The sequence below is a fragment of the Tiliqua scincoides genome, chromosome 4 (genome assembly GCF_035046505.1).
Source record: "Tiliqua scincoides isolate rTilSci1 chromosome 4, rTilSci1.hap2, whole genome shotgun sequence".
NCBI lineage: Eukaryota > Metazoa > Chordata > Lepidosauria > Squamata > Scincidae > Tiliqua > Tiliqua scincoides.
In genome coordinates this window covers 47,505,700-47,524,520 of record NC_089824.1, presented here as the reverse complement: position 1 = coordinate 47,524,520, position 18,821 = coordinate 47,505,700, and the positions used below count along the sequence as shown (strand labels likewise).

The following is an 18,821-nucleotide window of genomic DNA, read 5'->3' as shown; positions in this document are numbered from 1 at the left end:
TGAATTCTATTTGTTTCTGGCATTAACATGCAGGTGTATTATTTGATGGAGGCTGTTTTTGTTGTTCTAACTTACTGTGTTAACAGCCTAATGCACAGTGCAGTAGCCTTTGATGTTTGCCCTTACTGTGTTTGACAACAAATGCTTTCAAGCAATAGAAATGGATATTCTTTTTTTTTTTTTAACTGCCTATCCAGTCTGCTTTTCTATCCATCCTGTCAGTAGAAATTGACCCCCACAACTCAGATACTTCTGCAACAGGAATATGGTTATCTGATATAAGGCATCGGTCTTCAGGTACGCAACAGATGAACTGCACTTCATCCTGAATGTGCTAAAGAAGAATTAAAGATCTGTGGATGGTACTTTGACTTTGCTTCCTGAGATCTACAATATTTCTTTTACTGTCCATAATGGCAAAAATGAAAACAGAGCTTATGGTGGATATCCAAGTCTACTAATCAGGTTCAAAATATTTTGTCACATGACATTGTTTTCCTGGTATCCTCATCACCAGGACAGACTCATTTGTATGAGACTAAATGGGGTGGTCTCCTGAGACAGAAGTTTGGTGGGAAGGCACTTTACTTCAGTTGGTTCTATTCTTCCTGCTCCCTGGATTTGAAAGGCAGAAGTAAGTGGAACAGAAGAGGAGGTGTGCTGAAGAGTAGAATGGTGGGATGGAGTGTCTCTGAGTGGGCAAGTGCATACAACTTTTGGTGCCTTTGGTGAAGTTTTGACCTGGTCCTGCTCATCATTGAGGTATAAAAATTTTCCTACATGGGCAAGTATTAAGTACAATGATCTTGTCACACAAGCTTTAAACCACAGCTCAGTTATCAGCCTGATCACACACCAAACAGAGTTAGCTTGATTCTACTAGAAATGCAATATAAGAATGTTGCCCCAATCCTATCCCCAAGCACCAGTGCAGATACAGTTGTACCCAAAAGGCACATGCAGCATTCTATGGTGGGGGGAGGTGATGGAACAACCTGCAAGAGGAAAGTAAAAATATCTTGTACCTCCTTGTAGGCTGCCCAATCTCCAGTGGGTCTCCTTAGACTTCCGCCACATATTCTGGTGGTGTATGTCCAAGGAAAGAAAACAGAGGTGAAGGTTTTGAAAAGAGGGAATAAGATCCACTTCTTTGCTGTTGGACCATTGCTGCCAGATCCACCCCTCTTGCCTCCCCCTGCCCAGAAATGCACCCAGTCCTCACACTTCTTCTCTATTCCTGTGCATGGTCCACCCTTGCTGCTGACCTACTGGAACCAGGGGTTCCAGGGAGACCATTGATGTGCAGTGGGCACCACTCAATGTTTCTGGCAGCAAGCCTGAAAGTGCCATGTTTGGTGATGCCATAAGTTGGGGTGTGCTGCTGGAATGTGAGTTTTAGCATGGGAGCAGGCAATGGAAGGAATAGGAGGAATGGATGGGAAGGAATGTCTAGCCGGGGGGGGGGGTAGAATGCGGGAGGGAGGGATTGATTCTGGTGACACCAGTGTGCACCAGGATCATATCCACGTTCCATTTCAGGGGCAAGCCTTCTCCATAGTGATGCCACGACTATGGAATTTCCTTTTAGGGAAATTGAGAACTTCTCCCTCTCTCATGGCTAATTGGCGAGGGCTCAAAACACAACTGCTTCATCTGGCATTCAGCTGCTGAGTGGATATTTACCCTCTATGCTTCTGAAATACTGCTGCGACATGACTGCCTCCCTTATCTTACTTGTTACCCATTGACCCAATGTTAAGTGTTAGTCTTCGCTCTGTTTTGGTTACATTCCACTATGTAATTTTTTTTTTATTACCTTATTTGATGTTTTACCTGTTGCGTTACTTTGTACTTGATTATAAAGCTTTGTAAGCTGCATTGGGAATTTGCTTTGACATGGGAAAGGCGGGATATAAGTCTCTAAATAAATCTACTCTTCCCTCTCCCTTACTCTACTTGGGTCTGCATCAGCAAAATGGCTGGTGCAGATCTGTGGAGAGCCATTTGCATAGTTTAGGCTTACCCCAGGGTAAGGGAACAAAAGTTCCTTTACCATGAGGACACCGCTTTGACTGTCCCTTAGTATAGGATGCAGCTCGCTTTCCATTCATAACAGAGGCAAGAATTGGACTGGGGAAATCTCATTCATACATAGGTTTCTTAAGTGTCAATGAATAATATAGTATCCTTGTGTAGCTAGCTATAACTTTATGAGGAAAGTCATGAATTAATGCATGGTGATGATGAATATGTGTATACTGCTTTTCAAGAACAAAAAAAGTTAATAATGCAGGTTTACCTAGCTAAATAAATAATGCACGATATATAGTACTATAATATGCACATTTTTCCATCTGGAAAGGTATTACCTGCATAACCCTTAAGATTTTTCCCCCCTGCCTATGACATATCGATATATTATTCCACTGCTTTTCCAAAGGGACATTGTTCTCTTGCTATTATATTTATTTTCCTATAGACCAAAAATACTTTAATTATGCATTCAAAAATGTGTGTGTGTGTCAGGGAGGGAGGGAGGGAGGTCCAATTGCCTATCTGTCCATTATAGGGGAGTTTTGTTTGTGTATGCAGTCAGAGTTGGGTTAAATGGGTTTGCTACTCTGGAACTTTTTGAGTTTCTGGTGGTTGGAAAGAACAGAAGAGAGTGAAAGCAGTTCATTAAATCTTACCGTAGAATTGTCAGGTCAGTCACAAAGGATTAGTTATCTGCATTCCCACCCATCCCACTTCCAATGATCTTCCTAAAAACAGCTTCTCTCTGAAATAGGGTGTTTCACGATGTAGTATGATTCATTTAGATGGATTATCAACTCCTGTTGTTTTTGCTGGTTCTTTTTCGTGATTGTATGTGCATCTGCGCACCTGTGTGTGTAATTTTTGGATGTTTCTTTTTACTATGAGCTGGCTTGATATGCTTCCACTGTGAAAGCCAAGATAATAATCAAGAACTGCATATTCAGCTTGCGGTTTTGTGCAACTTCAAGCTTCCTGAAACAAGACGTACAGGAAATGGGCAAGTTCTCCAACAAATTGCCCACAAACATATAGGATACGCATTCGTTCACTGGCCATGAATCAATGTTTGGAATGCTTTTTATTCCATGGGGGGGGGGGAGCGGAGCTTAAAGAGCTCAGTCCTGAATGCTTTATTGTACCTTAACCATGCCACCTCTATGACAGAACACAGGTGGATGATGTTAAATTCTTTAAGCAAAAATGTAGCTTGGAACAGCTAGGCCTGCCAAATCACCTATATGCATTATATGATAACCATTGTCCAGTTATATCTCACCTGAGATTACGTTACCTGTTTCTGCTCCTTACTCTCATCTCAGTCCCCAAATAGACTTAAAAAAAAAATCAGTGTAGTCTCCTCTTCAGATTTCATTTTTATTTTACAAAGTCACAGATAACTGATTTATCATTGTTATTAAGAACATTTAAGAACTATTGATTGGTTTTATTATGTAAACCATTTTGTGAACTAATCTGGTTGAAAAGTGATATATAAGAATTCTTAATAATATTTATGAACTGCTTTTCAGCCAAATATATTTAATGAATGGTGAGCAACTATAGATTGCATTTTGTGTTCTCTGCATATGTTCTCACTTTCCAGACTTCTTTGGATGGTAATCCCTGTGGGTACTTTAGGACTACATGTTCTAAATGCAGTTGTACTAAATGCCATTCCAGATTAAAATGTTCCAGGTTTAAGATACTTGTGATCTTTTATTTGGAGGTATATTTCTTTTTTCCAGCTCATACAGTTGTACAATTGCTAATGGTGTTCTGGATGTTATCTAGAGCCCTGGTAAATTTGTGATTTCTAGTAATAGCCCAGTAGTTTTCTTTAGCACAATAGTCAAACATATTTGCAACAGACTTTTTTCAATGTGTCCTGCCTTGAAAAAAAATTACTCTTTTGCATTATCACAATTTTCCAGAAATTTTGTACCTAGGGCAATCATCATTTTCTTCTGATGTAAAGTCCCCCCCCCCTTTTAACAGCTTCCTGTTTATAAAGGCAAATCTAAATGCTTGCAAAATGTGTGTACCTGGGGGGATACATTATGAGTAAAGGCCCAATAATTTCAGTATTCACTAAGTCAGTGCTTTAATGGATGTCGCAATTCAGTCTGAGGTACCTTAGCTTTTAACTGTTTTCAGGGAGGAGTAAGCTCATGATGTCTGCTCAGTTGAGGGGGGCGGAATATATTTGGATACTATTGTCTGAATTCCCCTGGGGGCTGGGAATAAGAATAGGCCCTCAGTTTGGCTGTACTTGTCGTAAGAGGCGACTAAACAGCCACCGGGTAGATGGGACTCGTCAGCCTGGGAAGGCAGCTCATCTGAGAGAAGGAAAACTCTGACCCCAAACCTCCACTGCCTTGTGGCTACATCCAGTTATGGAAAAGGCTTCAGGAGTCAACCTCGAGGCAAAATCCGGAGCTGGAGTCCCTGAGGCAGTTCATGGCTGAACACAGTCACGTTCTGGCAACTCCTGCGACGCCGCTGGTACCAACCGTATTGGCTTCTGCCTTTCCATTGGACCATTTCAGCGACGTGGAGAGGGGGGATTTGCTGCATGGGTAACAGCCTATCCTCCATACCTACTTTTCCCAGGCTTCGCACACTGGAGAGGACACTCTGTTCCAGAACCACCATTCAGAGCGTGACACCATAGTCTTCCGAGACTGAAGGATGCCAACACACATATTGTCTGAATCCAATGGAAGACAATGTAGTCTTGTATATGACTTTAAAATTAAGAATAAAGAAGGGCACTTGTGATTCTACATTAGATGAAACATAAATAAAACCTCAGTTCCAATTGAAGATTAATTACAGTGAAAGTAATGTTGAATGTGTAGTATGTTGAGAGATACTGGGAAAAACAAATTCATATTTAATGAAATCACCTAGCATACTTCATCAAAGCTAGGAACATCTCATCTTGCTTCACTTTTAAGATTTTTATCACTCCTGCTGTTATACCAAACCTACAGATGCTGTAATGCATCTCAGCTTAATTTCTACACATTTTAATGTTTAACAGCCAGTAATTCTTCAGTCTTATTAAAAACCTGTTCTTTTCATTTCTTTTTTTAGACCAATATCTCTTCTGTGCCATAGCACATGGATTTCAGGACTGCGTGTGAAGAGGTAATGTCACAACTTCATAACTTAAGCAAAAGAAAACCACATACGTATTTTTTTGTATTATTGTGTCCTGTATATTTGAGTGGGAAAATTGAATGGATAGATTTCTGATGTGGCTCCTTTGACCTACTGGGCCATTGGCTGCAGCTCCCCATTAGGGCTACAGTCCTATACATTGTATAGGGATATGGGTTTTTCACGAGGATTCCATGGTTCCAATGGCTGGTTTCCATGGTTCCCAGTTTGGGAACCACTGAGTTAACAATCCTAGGTGAAAAATTACTAAGTAAAATTTGTGTAGTTGTGTTCTTACCAAGTATAATTTGTCAAGTATCTCACAATGATTACTTTTAGTACATTCATTTACCTAATCCAATATCCTGCCTCAAATACTCTTTCTGAGTAAGCAAAGAACTCATGACAATTGGGTGGGTCTGTCAAATTTATTTCTATTACAATGCTGCCTCATTCTCTCCTCCATTTCTTGAGATATGTGGTTCCCCTTGCCCTCTGTATCCTAATAAACTCTGGCTGAGGATGTGCTGGCTCCATCCTGCAGGACAGGCTTTAACCTTTTCCTGTCATATTTATTTGCATAACTTAAATCACTATTAGCTGCAAAAGGGAAACAGCATATTAATAATAGCTTTCGCAGTTAGGTCAAACAGTTTGAACAGTTAAATAGCCCCTGTCTCAGTGCCGGGGCCAGAATCTGAGTCCCCTCCCGCACACACACAATTTTTTTTTTTAGAGAAATTAAAATACAGAAGATCTTATCACAGATCTCTCACATCATGTATAGTTTATCCCTTAGAGGTACCTCCATAAGGTCTGGTCCTTGGAATCATAGAAGTCAATGAGCTCAAGTGGTATACTGTGTTTCCCCGAAAATAAGACCTACCCTGAAAATAAGACCTAGTTGTGATCAGGGCCGGGGGGGGGGGTGGGAGGGGCCGGGGGGGCGGGAGGGGTCCTCGGGCGGAGTGGGTGGACAGCGTGACCAAAACGCTGCACTCCCGCGTGCCACCTAGAAAGCTCCTGCTGTGCTGCCTTGGGCAGAGGACGCTGAGGAGGAGCTGCGGCGGGAAGCAGGAAGCAAAGCAACTCCAGTCTCTGAGGCTCTCCACACTTTCCAGGGAGTAAGTCCCATTAACTATAAAGGGACTGACTTCTGAGTAGACTGGCAGGCAGGCATCCTCCTGGGTTCTGAGGGGATATTTTTGTAAGGTATGTTTTTGTACATGAATGACTGTGGATTGTACATTAAAAAAAAAAAAAAAGACCTACCCTGAAAATAAGACCGAATGTGTTTTTTTGAGCTAAAAAAAAATATAAGACAGTGTCTTCTTTTTGGGGAAACATGGTATGTTGGGTGTGGCAAGTTGAATATTGATTTGACTTGGAGTCCAATCCAATGCATCTCTAATCAGACATAAGTCCCATTATAGTCAATAGAGCTTACTCCCAGGCAAGCGTGGATAGATTTGAAGCCTTAGCCAACTACGGAAGAAGGTGGGGAGGAGGGAAGTAAAACCTAGGGTGAGTTATTCCAGATGTCGTTTTTCAGTGGCTCTTCAGAGAGTGGTGAGCAGTAGTGGTATCAATGAACTTCATTTCTCCTTTTTGTCATTGAACTTTTCATTTTAATTATGTAAAACTAAAATGCAACTTAAAACATTAAGCAGAACTTATTTCAGGTGGACAACTTGCTTTCCTGACTTTATTAGAACTGAAATAAATGTTATCCTCTTTTAGTTCTCAAGGTTGACCTATTTATGTCCCAGTCCTATCAGGGCCAGCCGGCAACAGAATGCGTGTTCCACTGCTGGCTGCTGCTGAAAAAGTGCCATAAAGTACTTTCCAGCCATGCCCTGACATACTGCCAGTGTGCCAGCAGAAAGGCTGGAGCTTTCCTGCATGTACCATTGGTTCTCCTGCTGCCTGCTGGAGCAGGTGAGTCAGCAGGCGAGGCAGGAGGGGTGGGGGAGGGTGGAATGGGGCAGGGAGATAGCGTAATGGTGGCACAAAGGCTGCAGGAGGAGGTGGATTTAGTGATGATAGCCTGCTCTGGAGTCTATCCCTGTTTCTTGCAGGCTCAGTGTCTCCTTTCTCTAGCTAGTGCAAGTCTGAGGAGACCCATTCCAGAGCAGGAGGCTTACAAAGGTGTAAGGCGATTTCAGTCGCTTTTTGCCTCTGAAGATTCCCCATCTGCACCCCCTCTCCACTGGATACAGCTTACCTGTTTTTGGCTGGGCTGCACCAATAAGGAGGGGGGAATAGGATTGAGCTGTTCATATGTATTGCACATTAATGCACTCTTAATGTGTATTCTAATGTGCTTTCAAATGGGAAAGGATTTATGCCTAATGCAAGGATGCAGGTCTCTTATGGTCTTGTGTGTGCTCCCTGAGGCATCTTGTGGGCCACTGTGAGATACAGGAAACTGAACTAGATGGACCTTTGGCCTGATCCAGCGAGGCTCTTCTTATGTTCTTAACTGAAAATTTAATTTAAAGATGTATTGTATAATGGTGGCAGCAGCATCAGCAGCTTGTGTACTGTAAAGAAAAGACTACTTGACCCTATTACCTCTTGGAGTTCTCAATATAAATTAGATTTCTTCATGTGTGTGATCAGTCATTGCAGGGCCCCAAATCGTTTGCTTTTCTTATGCTCAATTTCCTAGTTCCAAGTGTGAATGAACTCTTCCTACATGAATCACAAGGCTGGCTTCTATTTTGATTTCATTGTGATGCCTAATTATGTCTACTGTATAGTTATGTACTGCTTAATTCTTGCCCCCAGCTCTCTTTATAAAGCTTCTCAGGAGATTTTATAGGGTAATCAACCAAGTCCGAAGTGTGTAGTCAAGTGAAACAAAATGACTATATCGACTATTTAGCATTTCTCAAAAATAATTTTACCTCAGGCATCCCTTGAATTACTTATGAACAATTGGGGCTTGTCCCCAACCTCTACTGATGGCTCTTAGTTTGTGTGAATCAGTAAGATTTCCAACCCCCAACATTTCTTGACTGATAAAAGTTATAACAGTAGATTAAATGACGACTTTTAAAGATTAAATAAGGCTACTTTTTATGGGTAATCTTTGGCACAGTGCCTCCTTACTGTATCTAAACTTAAGTATGTGACTGTTGCCAGTCTGCATGGGCAACACCGCCCACAAGCCCAGTCCACTCCAGGGGCACGGGGGTGGGAAGCAGTCCCTGCAGCCTGACTGGCAGGCAGAGCTGGAGGGTGAGGCACAGGTGAGGAGAGGGAAAGAAGGTTCAGGTGGCCAGCATTATACCCTTACAGGGAGGAAGGGGCAGAGCCTAAGAGGGCTGGTCTCCAGCTTAAAGCCCAGCCCGGCCAGGAATGAGGGCAGAACTGGCTAGGTCTCTGGCTGGAGCAGATGCTGGCTAGCCCATGAGCCAAAGCAACCTGGGGCCAGGAGAGTCCCAGATCATGAGGAGAAGGACCTGGGTGATGTAACCCCCTTCCCTCACAACCCCACTGAGGCCACTTGGACTGGGCTGGTATTGCTGAGGCCAGACCCGGAGGTGACCTGCCGCTGCCTCCTGAGACCCCAGGGGTCCCCTATGTCCCAGGCCTGACACCCTGGTATAAATAAATCAGAGGCTGTACAAGGTGTACTGGGACTCAGGATTTTGGCAAAATTGGTTTTAGATAGTGGCCCACTAGAGCTTTACAGAGTAGTAGACAAGAATGCAGGTGCCAGACTTCAGAACAGATAAGCTGGTTGATGTCTAAATGTCACAGAAAGAAAGCATCTCTGAAGAAATTGAGGGATGCCGATGTGGCAGAGCAATTGTCAGCCTGGCTTCCCAGTCCTTTGGACAACCTGAAGTATCAAGGGAAAAAATGGACTATTAGAGCGCTCACTTCCTTTTCTGCTTTGCCTTTCAACAGTCTGTACTGCCACAGGACACTTTAGGGTAATAGAAAACCCAGGGTGAAGACCCAACCGTTGTAAAGTTGCCTAGTGGTGTGGTAGACCTTGAAAAGCTGAAGTATATTCATAGATACTTCATCAGTAGATACAGGAGTAGGGACTCAAAACTGTAACTCTGATCTTTTCCAAGACTCTGGTGGTACATCCTCTTTTTCTATAAAGGGAACTGAGAATGTCATACGGATTTGGATTTTTTTTATCATGAACTTTATAAAATAAATTTTTTCTTCCAAAAGCAAAAGATTATAGTTGAAGAGAAAATCTATCTATCCATGTATCCATCCATCCATCATGCAAATTAACATGCACAAAAGTAATGACTGCAAGAAGAGCCTGCTGAGCAAAAGCTACAGAACATATTTTGAATTAACTGCTTTGGCAGGTTTATTTAGCTCAGCTATTTGATGTACACCTTATTTTTCATGCTTCTTCCAGAGATTAAATCACAGAGAATGTGTAGAGCCATGTCTTTTTGGGCTAACGTGTGGTGGAGTGGGCATAAGCTAATTTTCCCAATTAACATAGAGAAGACTGTTCCTTGTAATTTAGTACATAGTGGTTGATAGGTGACTTATTCATTATGGAAAGATCAGCTGGCACAAAATGCAGCGACTAGGCTGGGACTGCCTGAATGTGACATGTCCTGAAGCAACTGCACTGACTTACAAGCCATATTCAACTCCAATTCAGAGTGCTGGTTCTTCCCTTTTAGGGATCTAAATAGCTTGAGACTACTGGACCAGGGACCAGTAAGGATCACCTTCTCCTACATACAAACCTGCTCTTTCCCTATGGTCTCCATGAGCCGCATCTTGACTTCAAAAGTGAGAGGAGTAGGACCTTTTCAGTGGTGGTACCCTGGCTTTGAGGCACCTAACCTGGGGAAACTTATCTAGTCTCAGATCTGTCATTTATGTACCAGGTGAAAACCTTTTATTTGTCAAAGTGTTTTGTTATATTTTAGAGCTTTTAGATTGCAATCTTATAAACAACTCACTTGGGAATATGTTCCTTTTAAAATTAATGGGCCTTTCTTCTGAGTAGACATGCATAGGATTACACTGCTAGGCAGCAATCCTATGACACTTACCTAGAGTAAATTCCATTAGCCTGTGTCTTAATTTTATGCTGACTTCACTGCTGACTGTTTTAATTATTGTGGTGATTTTAGTGGTTTTTTAAAATGAACTATCATGCTTATGCTGTCTTAAAATGTTTCTTTATTCTTACTGCCCCAATAAACGTGAGACAAGTGATTTGAAATAATATTGCATTATTGTTAATGTATCTCAGTAAATCAGCTCCAGGTTCTGCCTCAAAAACTCAACTTTAATGTGGACTTCTAACCTAGATGAAACCTGACAATTGCCTCTCTTCTTATTTGGTGTTCCAGCTCTTGAATCTGAGTTGCAGGTTGTCAGTTTATCTGAGTTTATCAGTTGATCAGTGCCAACCCTGAGGGATTGAGGAGGCTGAACTGCACCACCTCCTACAGGCTGGAAAGCATTTGTGGTGGGTTTGGCAATCTAGGTCCAAGGGAATATCAGCAAGTGTACCTGACCCAAACAGCATCTAAGGATTGATGCAGGATCGCCTCTGACCTTGCTTACCTCAGGATACACACCGCAGTCCCTACTTTTACTCTCTGTTCTGTACTGTACTTGCCAGATGTGGCTGCCCTGGAAAGGAAAACCTCAACCCTCCCCCCCCCCCCAAAAAAAAAAAACAAAAACAAAAACAAAAACCTCACAGCAATCTGGGGTAGGAGAAAAACTGTCAACCAAGGCCAATCAGGTGAAAAAAATTCCTACCCAGCTCCAAAAGACAACCAGATAATCTCAGATTGCCCCTTGGGTGGGTGGATGGGTGTGTGTGGGAGACGTGGCACACTGAAGAAGGATGAACGTGGACTTCAGTAACTGCCCCAAGTTATGCCCCCTCACTCAAAGTATCCAGCAGAGATGAATCTCTTGCCTTGCGCAATGGTAGGGCAGTGTAAAATAATTCTGCTGCCAAGAAGGGGGCAGGAGCAGTCAAAGTACTCTGGGAGTCTTTGGATAGAAGAGTGGCTTTGTTATATTTTCATACCAGAAAAATAAATAATTAAAAATAGGGCAGATGACAAAAGCAGGAACCATGATCATATTCCTAGAAGCATGGAGATGTTAACTCCACACACATCACAGACTAGCCTGCTACCATGAGCAGTAAAATGGCTATTTATCTTGTGCTGGACCAGAGTTTAGCGTGTGATATGTCTAAATATGGCAGTGCAACTGGGAAAACGGAGATAATTCTACCTTGGCTATGTTTATGAGTCCTGAGTCATGCCTCCTGTTATATGCAGAAGGGAATCGAGGGATGCTACTTTCCTGTCATGAATCTCCCATACCCCCCAAAGGACCCCATACCTCCCATACCCCCCCCCCAAAGGACAGATCAACATGCAGGTATATTCTAGGTGCACCAAGGAACCGTGTGCTTCTCTTGTGGGCCCCTTCCATCCCCCTGATGGGGGTAACACCTCTCTGAATATGATGAGCAGCAACATCCCTTGGAACTCAGAGGCTTGAAATTTCACTGCAAGAAGAGTCATTAGCAAGGAACAAGTGTATATTGACAATGCAAGTCCCTATTGAGGTCTTACCAGACCTGAACAACCATATGAGGAAGGAAAGTGCTAATGCAATTATTAGCCCTATGCACATTTTGAAGATAAAAATCAAAGCAGGAGGAAATGCAGTCTCTTTGATGTTATGAGAATAGGCTTTGAAGGCATTCATCTTTGATCTGTATTCCCCCCATTTTGGATTGTTAAGGTACACCTCTGGCTCTGGCTTGGTATAATTCTTTTCCCTGTTTTGACCAGCAGGATTTTTACAGTCCTTATTCAATCTGTTCGTAGATGAGCTTGATAAGAACCATCAAGCAGAAGATGAGAATCTTCACAGTGCTCTTCTGTGATCCTGGCTCATGAATAATCCTGATACTTTTGATTAGATTAATCGGAGCCTGGAAATTTAAAAATGGACTTGACTGGATACCACCCTGTGTTAAGTAATGTGAAAGACAGCCTGTATGCGCTGTGATACTGGATGTTGAAATACAGTACAGGCATTTCCCCAATATCCGTCATGCCAGTGGATGGAACAGCGGGCGTTTCTTGTTAAGAAAGGCTAAATTTTTGCTTAACTGAAGAACCAGACGTGCGGGCAACGAACCTGCACACTTAGAGGGAGTCTAACAGGAAGCAGAACAGTTCCTGCTTCTTGTTTGTTTCCTCTTTGTATTGAGCAGGCTGGTTGCCTGCATGTCTGGTTATTCAGTCAAGCAAAAATTTGCCTTTCTTAACAAGAAACGCCTATGGTTCCATCATTGTGAAGGTAATAGGTGTGGGGCTATGGAGGCATGTTATTTATATAGAGTTCCCCCATATCTGCAGTTTCCGTATCTCAGGGGACTGGAGCGGAACCCCCACGGATATGGGGGGACTCCTGTATATGCTTTGATCTTCACAGTGTTGCTAAAAGCAAGTACCTGTTAGAGTTGAAGAAGGTCTCATATTTTCTTCTTATCCATGTACAGAGCTTCATTATATAGCTGGAACCTGGGTATCCAAGCCACTAACATGCTACTCCTTATCAATGTTTGTCATATAACATTTCTGTTTACTGATGTGGGCGTAAGTTGGAAGATCTATAGGAATATAGCAGCTTCTATTAATACTTTGCTGGATATTCCAGTTTAAAAACAACAACAAAAATAAAGCAGAAGAAAAGTCTTTTTGATCCTGTAGCTTGTGAACAAACCAGTATTTGGCTTAGCAACTAAGGACACCCTTTTCTCTGTTATTTTTCTGAAGACAAAGACAGGGATTTGTTTGCTGCAGGATGGTAACCAGGAGCCTTTCAAAGTGCGGCTGCACTTAGCCAAAGATATTTTGACGATTCAAGAACAAGACGTGATCTGTGTGTCTGGCGAACCTTTCTATTCCAGTGTAAGTATCGTTTCCTTCCAAAATGAAATTGTTCTATATGTTGAGCTGTCACATCTCACTGTTGCCGTTCACTGAGGGGTGTTGTGTCAAGTATATTAAACTGGCTGTTTTGTCTTACAAAATACATCCACATCTCACAGAGGTCATGAAAAAGATGATCTATATCAGTGGTTCTTGAACATTTTAGCATGGGACCCACTTATGGGAATGGAGGAAGTCCCTCCCTCCAAGCTAATGAATGTATTGAGTCCTATGGAAAGCGAAACTAAGCTTCACGTTTCTATTTACTCATGAGTAAGCAAACATGCCTTGGCTGATGTTGAAGGTCAGGCAAAGGGGCATGCACGGCCACCAGAATGGTCCCAATCTGAAGAAAGTGGAGCTCAGCAAATGCTGGAGAAGGCAGTCTGTTTTTCCCCTCCCCCCCTAAAAAGGATTAAAACAGATGCTTCAGCTGGTAAGGTGACTTTTTTCTGTTTTAGACTTGCAAAGCTAGGTGGGTTCTAATAGTTCAAACTCCTCTCCCCTCCTCCAGTGGAGCCTAATTTCCTCTCCTCTTCACTCTTGGGTTTTAATGCTGTTTGGAGGGAAGCTTTGAAAATCAATCTAGCCCATACAAAGAACATACTGAATTTAAAACTGATTTCATCCCAGATCACACTGAACTGGTTTAAATATAAGAACTTAAATTGAACTGGGGGCAATGGGTATGACTAACAATCTTACTGACTTTTTTTTTTTTTTTGAGGAGGGGTTGAGGTTAGTGCAGGGAGGCTACAGAGATAATTCACTTGGTGGAACAGGGCTGGCTTTCTCATCTCATCTCATCTCCCCTTATTTAATTATTTGTTTTACTTTACTTTAATTATTTCAATTATTTATTTTAGTTTCTTGATGATGTCACTTCTGATCATGATATCACTTCCGGTGGGTCCTGGACAGATTGTCTTTAAAAAAAAAAGGGACCTGAGCTAAAAAGTTTGAGAACCACTGTGCTAGAGTATTTATTACTTATTTTCTTCTTGACATTTATGGCCCAAGCCTGACTGCCTTTTACGACAGTGGAACTCACACCCCGCTATCCTGAATGGTATGCAATGGTATGGAAGAAGTAAGATTGCATTGGGGGCAGACTGTGGGCAGCTTGACACAGGGAATGGCTGAACCAGGGGGTGGTTCAAGGGCAGGAGGGGGAAGAGTTCAGCAGTAATTGCACATGCTGGATCCTATCCCTGTTTTTCCAATGTCCCCTGCCACCTTCCTCTCCTTAGTAAAGGGTGGTGACCCAACTGGATACCCATAGGCACTATTTGTATGGCACTTCCGAGTTTCGCTGCCACTGCCTGCACCACCAAACATGTACAAAATGGTTTTTTTTAAACTTTGTGAGGAGGGGTGACAGTGAAACTGTGCCTATGGGTCTCTGGTCAGATCGCTGCCCTCCTTAAAGGAGGTAGTGCTTGACTGAAGGTTGGGAACCGATGCCTTAGATGTTAGAGTCCACAATCCTAACCAACTTTCCAGCACCGACATCAGGGCAATGCAGCCCCATGGTAAGGGAACAAACATTCCCTTACCTTGAGGAGGCTTCCGTGGGTGCCACCCAACTGCAGGATGCAGCACACACCCCACTTGGCACCGCTATGCTAGTGCTAGAAAGTGGGTTAGGATTGCGCCCTGATTGCAACAAGTTTTCTACAATGAAACAAGTATGAAGTAGTGCTCATTAAAATGGGTGTACACTTTTTATTGTTTTCCTCCAAATCTAAGGCACATTTCTAACACATGTTGAAATATAAAATTGCACAATGAAAATAAAGTGTACGGACAACGAACAGCCAATTGGTATATTCTTGTCTATTTTTTTCCCCATGGGCAATACTAAATTAAGTGTTACTGAACCTGGTTTACCTTTTCAGGAAAGAACTGTAACAATTCGAAGACAAACTGTAGGAGGATTTGGATTAAGTATAAAGGTAGTGTGTGTTTTCCCTATTCTTTCATTCACTATAGCAGAAATGAATTTTGTCTTGTAAGGATTGTTTTTAATGAGATCAAAAGGTACTTGATTGTATTGTTACCTGCACTTTCAATGAGTTTGGAAAGGTTTCATTAAGTAGTTGTTTACCTTTACAATAGGGCAATCAACTGAGGTTTTTTTTTCCTAGTTAATGGGGGAGCAAATGGAGGCAGCAGCTCATTAAGATTTGAGCCGATAAGGTTTGATATATACATTAAAAAGATTGTCACTTGCACACTCTGGTCTTTTGTTCAGTGGCACTTTAATTTTAAGTGCTTATTAATGAAGGTTAAACTGCAGTGGCAGCTACACAGAGCAGCCAATGCATTCTTCAGTTATTCTGCATTGAATTCACAGTTGCCTCCATATAAGATTACAAATGGTGTTCTTCCCCCAGTGTTTTATTCTACAGCGTTTCCCCCCCTTCTCCATTTTTCTCTGTACATTTTTTTTCCTTTCAAGCTTAGAAAGCAAAGGAGGCCCAAGTGGATTCCCATTTTTACAAAAAAAGGAAGAGAAGATTGACTTACAATTCAGAAGCACCATGTTGCAACAGGCAACTATTTTTCCTTCTTAACATCTCAGTCTGCTACTTTGAGATAGTTGTAGAGAAGTTTCGAGTTAATATCCATGAATGCAGAACAGCTTGAATGCATCTCTATGGAGAAAAATTCAATAAGTGACCTTCTAAAATATGATTCCAGAAACAAGTTGAATGTGTGGTCCTCTTTAGCTATTTTCAGGGGTGGCCCAAGCAGTTCTGCCACCCAACACTGCCCCTGACCCACCACTTTGCCTGTTTCATACCATGTATGCAGTGATCGGCCCCTGACATGCTCCTCTTCATATGGTGAGGAGGTAAGGAAGCATTTCTTCATTGAATGGTTGAAAGCAGTGGTTCACAAACCCTTTTCGATAGCTCCTTTCACCTACTGGGGCATTGGCCTCAGCTCCCCATTCGGGCCACAATCCTATACATTGCATCAGACAATGGGTTTTTCACAAGGATTCTGTGGCTCCCCTGGCTGTTTTCCATGCTCCCTGTTCCCAAACTGATTTAAAGGGATTGTGTGAGTAATAAGCGCTTCTCTATCTCTCATGCAATCCCTTTGAGTAAAACAGGAAGTCCTGCACTTCCTGTTTTCAGAAAAGAACTGTACAAGGAAGGAGGTAAGGGCCTTGTTCACAGAGGGCTAGAGAGAGATGGTAGCAGGTTAGAGGTTCAGGGCATCCTGAATTGGCTGCTTCCATTGCTGCTCAACATAAGTTGCATCTTGCTGTATGGGCCATCCCTTTCTGTTGTTGTTTAAGACATTGCTGAACATGAAGTTAGGTTCTTAAAATTAGTCTAGTACTGTATTTTATCCTCATCATCCTAATACTGTCCAATGGATGCTAAATGTGAATAGTTGCACAATGGCTAAAGTCTGAGGCAAATGAGGGCACCCATACAATGAACCATCAAATATCAAAAGTACAGAAAAAATCAGAAAACCCATGGGGTATTTCAGAACCCCCCATGGATACGTGAATCTGTGGTTACGTGGGGATGCCTCCTTCTGGTGATGAGGGGAGCTGCGCTTTCCTCGCCTCCAGAGGGTTTTCTGAACCCAGAAGAGGCTGTGAGCATCCACCCATGGCCTCTGCTGGACTCAGAATAATCGGAAAACAGCAAAAAAAACTACTTCCATTTCTCTGTAAAAACAGGAAGTGACATTTTTAATGCCTTATAAGGCATAGGGAAACCCGGGCAAGTCCTGGTTACGGAATCTGTGAATACGAGGGCCTCCCTGTATAGCCTAAAAACCCATAAAACATTTAAACAATCTAAAAACAATTAAAATAAAACACAATTATCCATAAGCACACAAGTACAGACACAAGGACAGCAGTATATACTTTATAAGAAAAGGGCCAAATCTATAAAAGCCAGATGTTAAAAGAAACTGTTGTTGTTGTTAGTGAGTGTCATCGGGTATATGTCATTTTACAAGTAATGAGAAGATGGCTACTTTTCCAAGTGGGATCATAAACCAAAACTGATACAATTTGGAACAGGGTGGAAGAGGGTGTGGGATTGCAGGCAAGAGTGGAATTTCTGGAAACAGAGCAGAACTTAAATGAAGCTAAGTTAACAACAGACCGCTTGGTATTAAACACAGAGTTATAATGTTTTTCTTCCATATATGAAGTGATTTTTACCAGTCTTTCCTTTCCCTGCCATTTCAGAACAGCTTTTTTTCCTGTGGTTCAATCCAATCAAGGGTATTGATCCTTTTATTGAAATTAGTCGCATTTCTCAAGGAATAAGTGTTGGAAACTTCCTCTTCTGTTTATATATTTGAGATTTACGAAACTTTGATTGAATGCATCCACATGGTTTATTTTTTATTATACTTCATTTTGAGCCATTTTTAGCAACCCCTTGACTTTCATCTTCAAGTGCTATAGATTATATTAAGAACTTTTGGCCATTGAGAAACACCTGATTTTAAGGTAGATATTTACCCATTTGTTGAACCATTTTATTTTCAAATATGATAGCTTTACTGTTGGGCAACCCAATCCTAACCAACACTGGTGCAGTGGGGCCAAGTGTCCCACACTCTATCCTGTGCCGGTTAGGAGCAGGCTGGATATCTACCCAGCCTACCCAGTGGGACTACACGGAGTTGTGCCAGCAAAATTGCTGGTGTTGATATCTCCATGTAGATATCTCCAACCTGGGGAAGGAATCCAGATATGGTGGAGGCTTAGGATAGGGTATAGTGGGTTCTACTGTCAAGACTTGTTGGACAAGCTGTAGAACATTTAGCTTGTCTTCTGAGCTCTGGCTGTAGGATTCATCATGCATTGGACCTCTTCAGGCAAAGTAGTTTTCTTCAGACTTTCTATGCATATGGAAACTTCAAAAGTCAACACACAATGGATAAAATTTAATTTATGTGAGCACATCCAAGGGATTATAAATCTGTTCTTATAGAGCTTTTAAAATACCTGATGTCTCAGGCTGCCATCCTTCAACAAGTTTCCCAAAGAACCATCTTTGTTAGTAACATGGAGTGATGCTGCAATATGAACAAATCAATTATTGTGCTTTCTGGCACACAGTGTTGCAAGACCTACCTGATGACATTTAACAGTACAACCTTGGCAGGGAGAGAGCAATCCAGTCTAGAAATTGGAGATTGTTTCTCTAGTGATTTATTTTATATGTTCAAGATGGTGATTTCTAGAAGACAAGAAATACGATGGCATCATTTAAAAAAAGAAATGAGACCTGGGATTAGCAGTCGGATTTCTGATTTGTAGGGCTTTGAGTTTGTAAGGGCTAAAGCTTTCTATCCATTCTTTTTTTTACACTTAGCCTTTGCAGAATCATAGAATTAAAAACAACAACAAAAAACTATCAGAGTCAGTTATTTTGTTTCCCAGTCCTTACTTCTTGATTTATGGAACACCTGTTGTTATCTTCCTTTGAATTCTCCCTTTCCTTTGTTTCATATTTCCTATTCATTTTCTTACTGACTTTTATACATATAAGAAGGGTAAAAAAGAGAATTTGAAAGTACCAAAAAAAATCTTAACATTCCTTTCGATCTAATGACCAAATGTCTTGGGTTTCTATTATATGCTTTTATCCA

At 41.8% G+C, this 18,821-nt stretch overlaps 1 protein-coding gene across 9 annotated transcripts in view; it reads left to right on the top strand.

Annotated features, from left to right (window-relative positions):
• SNTG1 (syntrophin gamma 1) overlaps positions 1–18,821 on the top strand; it is a 318,816-nt gene that overhangs the window by 155,545 nt on the left and 144,450 nt on the right. For 8 of the 9 annotated variants that reach the window (XM_066626316.1, XM_066626306.1, XM_066626311.1 and 5 more), the window contains 3 exons: positions 5,134–5,187; positions 13,023–13,157; positions 15,077–15,133. In XM_066626316.1, coding sequence (XP_066482413.1) covers positions 5,161–5,187; positions 13,023–13,157; positions 15,077–15,133 — 219 coding nt within the window. In that variant the 5' untranslated portion in view covers positions 5,134–5,160. Of the gene's footprint in view, positions 1–5,133; positions 5,188–9,872; positions 10,083–13,022; positions 13,158–15,076; positions 15,134–18,821 lie in introns of those variants that run through there. The other variant, XM_066626314.1, reaches the window with a different exon arrangement.